Consider the following 5788-nt stretch of genomic DNA (forward strand, 5'->3'; position numbering starts at 1 on the left):
TCTCTCTCTCTCTCTCTCTCTCTCGCTCTCTCTCTCTCTGTGCATCGTTAGATACTACAAATTTACACTTTTGTGCCTTAAATCAACATTCCCCCCCCCCCAAGTAAAATACACACAGAAATGTGTTTTAAAAAGGACCTTAAAGGTGTTGAGTAAAAAAAATAAAAAAATAAAAAACACAATAAAAGTTCAATAAAAATTGCCAAATGGACAGGAAAATCCCAGCTTCTTTGATTTCACTGTGTTGATGAGAACCTGATTTCATAGCGCTGCCTCACATTTTCACAGACGACTCTTCGCCGTTTCTAGAAGTAGATCTAAATCCTTTCGGTTCAGAGGGGATCAGGAACTTACTTCCGTGTTTGGTTTAGCTCGTCATCCGGAACCGTACACAGGCAGAGCTCATGAGAACATGGTAAAACGGTGTGGGTTTAAAGCCTTTCTCAACACTGTTAGGTTGTTTAAGAGGCGGGACCTCCGAGTTTAACGTCCATCCCCGAAAGCACCAAACCAAAAGGGAATTTCGTGTAAAGTGCTTTTCCCAAGGACACATTGTCGGACCGAGCTGAAGCTCGAACCCCCAAACTCGCTACCTCACAATTACGAGTCCGGTACCCTAACCACTTGGCCACCGACGCCACTTCTGCTCGAGGGTTGGGGTTTGAGGCCTCGATGCGTTCTAACACTTTTTGGAATCTTTGCAAACTCCATCAGATGACTCGTCTGCCGACTCTTTTGCATTATCGCCATCCCCACGCTTTGCACTTACTTTCCAGGCGTTGTGTTGAGCTACCAATCGCCAGTGTCTCCTGTAGAACGGGCCTCTTTTCCCGACGAATCAGAGGAGGCAGACAGACGTAGAATGTTGCCATCATCGTTGTTATTGTCTTTATCATTGTTGAGACCCTCCTCGAAAAAAAAGTCATCCTCCTTTTTCGATGAGGTCACGAATCTCAAAGATGGAGGCCCGCTCTTCACAGGGTTTAGGAAGCAACATGCTGAGACATTTCTCAAAATATCTGTCAATCGGGTAGGAAATGCTCGGTTCATAACACGAGTAGTCTGTCTCTTCGAAAGGTAGTGAATTGTAGCACAGAGACCACATAACCACACCAAAGGCGTAGTTGTCCATCTTGAAGGCGTCCAGCCGCTGGGAACTATCGTAGAATTCTGGAGCCATGTACGGTGCTCTCCCGTGCCAAAAGGAAGGTTTGTTCGAGCGGTTGCGAACAATCTGGGCGGAATCTAAGTCGCTCAACTTAGCTATGTCATACTCGATAGAAACTAGGATGTGTTCTAACGTTATATGCCCGTGCACAATTCCCCGTTCGTGAAGATAGCAGATGGCCTCAGCTATTTGCGAGAGGAGAGACTCGGCGATATAGTCAGCGTACGGGATGCCTTGATCCAGCGTACCATCCATGTGCTCCATTATAATTGCGTAATACGTGTCGCACTGATGTGCTGATATCAAGCGGATTATACGTGGGTGATCTATCGTCTTCAACAACGAGACTTCCTTTTCAAAACGACGCGTCAGTTTGATTGCCACGTTGGCAGAGTCTATGAATGAGCTGCCGGACTGAAAATACTTCTTCACGATGACCGCCTGATCCTCTTCTTCATTACTGACTGCCGTGACAAGGTTACTTCCCTCACCGTGTCTAATGACTTCCGTCTGAGTCGTCGCTAGGGACTCAATAACGTCGCCAATGACGTAATCAATATTTGGCGTCTTGGGCTCAAACGTGACGTAGGCAGAAGCAAGACCTTGTGTGCGAGCAGACGTGGATTCGCCGACCCCACTTGCCCTGGGTGACCCAGACAAGCGTCCCGGAGAATGATTTATGGGTACGATCAAACCCGGAGAATGTAAAGTCGATACCATCCACAAACTTTGAGAACGTTCTGTGGATTCCCTGGACAAACTCTCAGAATTGGAAGTGGCTTCCGTCGACGAACCATTGGGATTTTCTGTGGCTTCCGTCGACAAACTTTCGGAATCTGAATGTTCTGTGGGTACTGTCGACAAACTCTGAGAATGTTCTGTGGGTACTGTCGACAAACTCTGAGAATGTGTTGTGGGTACTGTTAACAAACTCTGAGAATGTTCTGTGGGTACTGTCGACAAACTCTGTTCTGTGGCTCCCGTCGACAGAATCGGAGAATGTTCTGTGGGTACCGTGGGCAAACTATCGGAAAGCTCTTTGGCTACTGTTGACAAACTCTGAGAATGTTTTGTTGGTACTGTCGACAAACTCTCAGAATGTTCTATTGGTACCGTTGATAAACTCTGAGAATCTGTAGTAGATACTGAGGACAAACCCGGAGATTGTTCTGTAGATACCGTTGAAAAACTCTGAGAATGTGTTGTGGAAGCTGTGGATAAACTCTGAGAATGGTCTGTGGGTACCGTGGACAAACTCTGAGATGGTTCAGTGGAAATTGTCGACGAACTTTGAGAATGTTCTGTGGATACTTTGGGCAAACTCTGAGAGTCTGTTGTAGATATCGTCGACAAACAATGAGAATCTGTGGAAACCGTGGAGACATTCTGAAAATGTTCTGTGGGCACCGTTGACAAACTCTGAGATGGTTCTGTAGAAATTGTCGACAAACTCTGAGAATGTTCTGTAGCTACCGTGGCCAGACTCTCAGAATCTGTTGTGGCTACTGTCGAAAAACTATCGGAATGTTCTGTCGGTGCCGTGAACGAACTCTGAGAATGTTCTATAGATGCCGAACGATCTGTGGCTACTGCCCTCTCCGCACTCCGTGGACTCTGACCGTCTTTCTGAAGCTCTGGGTCTCGACGCTGACTGCTGGGCAAAGACGTGGAACGTTTCTCACCTCCGTGTGACGAGTTTTCTGTATCTCCATCGACGACATCCTCGCCCTCCGGTTTGGTAAAGTCGAGAGATTGAACATTAAGACCCTGTCCATCAATCTGCCTTTTGAGGGCCTCACAAATCTGATTGATATCAGTTCTCTGTTCTGGGTGTTTCGATAGTAGATGTTTGAGGCTATACTTTGAGAATTCATTGAGACGATGTGGAGATTTTTCTACGTGAGCAAGATAATCCAGACCTACTGCTGGCAAGATGAAGTAACACGCAGACCACATGACCACTCCGAAGGCGTAGTGGTCCATCTTGAAGGCATCTCTCGGCATAGACTCGTCCTTCATCTCTGGCGCAAGGTATGCCTCTGTTCCCCTCCACACCCGAGGCTTAACCGACGTCATCGCTGAAATCTTCTGTGCTCTCGTGAAATCACACAACTTCCCCACACCCTCTTTTGTTACCCGAACGTTTTCGAGTTTTACATCACCGTGAGCGATTCGACGTGTCTGGAGAAAACACAGCGCTTTCGAGATGTGGTAGATCACGTTCTGAACTCCTTGAAAGGGGATTCTCGCGGAGATGCAGTCGAGCAGGGTATGTGGAATATACTCCAACACGAGGGCACGATAATCCAGGCACTGATACGTTGACGTCATCACGATAATGTTGTCGTGTTTGAGCTCGTTTAGGAGCGTCACTTCGTCCTTGTAGCGTTCCATCAACTTCCTGATCTCCCCGAACCTCTCTCGACTGGGTCTTCGGGGGAGGAGAAATTTCTTGACCACTGACAGTTCCCCCGGTTTGGAAAAGTAACCGACTGTAAACTCAAGTTTAGAATTTCTCTTAAGAATCGCCAGTGTTTCCTTGCCGGATGGTACTTGAACAGTTCCATCTCCATTAAAGGACTCCACGCGAAACATGACGTGGGGTAAAATAATTGCTTGGCACGACCACGATAGAAGATGTTATTTGCACACACCACCTCTTGATTCGTCACACTGCCGGAACAGAAACAAACAAAAAACAAAACAAAACAAAAAGCACCAAAAAGCACCAAAAAACATACTCCGTACGAAAACCACAACTTGTCAGAAAGCCACGCAGCCTTGAAAGGTCAGAAAAAAAATCCACGTTGTTGGCGAGATAGGTTAGGCTACTCACAAGAAGCGCTTGGCGCTAACGCCGAGTATTCAACTTTAATTTCTTCTGTCCTGTCTGTTGGCAGATCGTAATCCAGAGTGAGTAAACCTTGTACCGTGTGCACAAATGAGCAGGAAATTGCTACTCACGGTGCAGACAGCTGACGTCTTTTGAGAGAACCTGAGACTTGGCGAGTAAGCTGTGATCATGGAAAGAAAAGTGGGTTTTCTTTTTGGAAGGGGGAGGGGGGGGGGCTGGGGTATGGGGGGAGGGCGAGTGCGTAAGAGGTTGTGGGTGAGTGTATGTTTGTTTGTGTATTATGTGTATGTATGTGTGGCAGTGCGTGTATGAATATGTGTGTATGTGTATGTGATTGTGTGTGTACGTCTCTCTCTTTCTCTTTGTCTCTCTCTCTCTCTCTCTCTCTCTCTCTTTCTCTCTCTCTCTCTCTCTCTCTCTCTCTCTGTGTGTGTGTGTGTGTGTGTGTGAGTGTGTGTGTGTGTGTGTGTGTGTGTGTGTGTGTATTTGTGTGTGTGTGAGTCTGAGTGAGAGTGAAAAAAGAAAGGGGAACAATTTAGGGGGGGGGGGGGGTGTTGGTGTGCTCATTTTCACTGACGTTACAGAAATGCGAAACCATAGACTCACCGGCAGAAAGTGTTGTGTGTTACTCCTGAGCACGGTGTGGGTTTCATTTACTTCCTCTCTCCCTATACCGTCAGGTACAAAAGGCAGAGAGCAGTCGGCGCCACGGTTGTCTGTCCCCGGCCACGTCCTCCAATTTCGGCACATCTAGGCCCTGGGTGATTGCCTCATCTCTTATTGTGTCTCTATAGATTCCAGTTTGCCCTCCTCGTTTTCTTTTTCCACTTGGTCTCCAATACCATGTCTGATAGGGCAGTTTTGTCTTCGGTGTTCTCAGAGCACGTCCTAGATATCTCCATCTTCTCTTCTGTTTATGGTTGTGTTGATATCTTCTACTCCAGCTTTTTCTAATACTTCAGTATTTGTAATAATTTCTTTCCATTTTATTAGTAAAACTTTTCATAAACATCTGGTTTGGAAGCTTTTAAATTTTTGTTGAATTGTTTCGTTTGTTTTTCCATATCTCTGAACGACACGTCAAACCGGCCAACACATTGCTATGATATATTTTTAATTTCATCTTCAATGAGTGAGTTTCACACAGAAGACAATTAAATGACCAAGGGTTCTGTCCGTAAAGCCTGTAACTATAGTATAGTCTATAGTATTGCACATTCAGTTAAAGCCGAACAGTTGTCCGTCCTCTTTCTTTTCAGAAAAGGATGCTTGATGTAGTCTCAATATAAAAAAAAACAACTATCTTTTTTTTTGTGATCTTCAAAATCCAGCGATGAAAAGAGTCATCCACGAGTCATGTTGTTCAATTTGATACGCTACGCTGGTTCCGAATTTGATGTTATTTTTGTGTTATGAAGTAGTTTTTTTCCCGTTTGGCAATTTTTATCGAATTTTTATTTTTCGGCTCAACACCTGTTATGTCCATTCAAAAAGACATTGCTCTGTTGATTTTGCTTAAAATCGTTGATTAAAGGCAGACAAAATGTAAATTTCCAGTTTCCAAGGACTCCCTCAAGCTTTGCAAGGCATCACATTTTCTAGCTAATTTTAACTCAGAAACCAGTTGACTCCTACCTCCTTCAATCCAAAATATCTCGGTTTAAAAAAATTGAAAACAAAACAAATCAAGAGGCCGTAAGACGATACCTAAAACTCCATATGAACAAAAATCGACGGTCGCCTGACTCCAACCTCTCTTTCTTCTC

The 5788-nt window shown here is 45.2% G+C and overlaps 1 protein-coding gene across 1 annotated transcript; it reads right to left on the reverse strand.

Annotated features, from left to right (window-relative positions):
* Positions 1–576: 576 nt before the first annotated feature.
* On the reverse strand, positions 577–4068 carry LOC101855437 (probable serine/threonine-protein kinase roco5). The gene has a single exon (XM_005104052.3). It carries the CDS (start codon positions 3761–3763, stop codon positions 923–925), a length of 2841 nt encoding a protein of 946 aa, XP_005104109.1. The 5' UTR covers positions 3764–4068; the 3' UTR covers positions 577–922.
* Positions 4069–5788: the final 1720 nt, after the last annotated feature.

This window comes from Aplysia californica, unplaced genomic scaffold, assembly GCF_000002075.1.
Source record: "Aplysia californica isolate F4 #8 unplaced genomic scaffold, AplCal3.0 scaffold00402, whole genome shotgun sequence".
NCBI lineage: Eukaryota > Metazoa > Mollusca > Gastropoda > Aplysiida > Aplysiidae > Aplysia > Aplysia californica.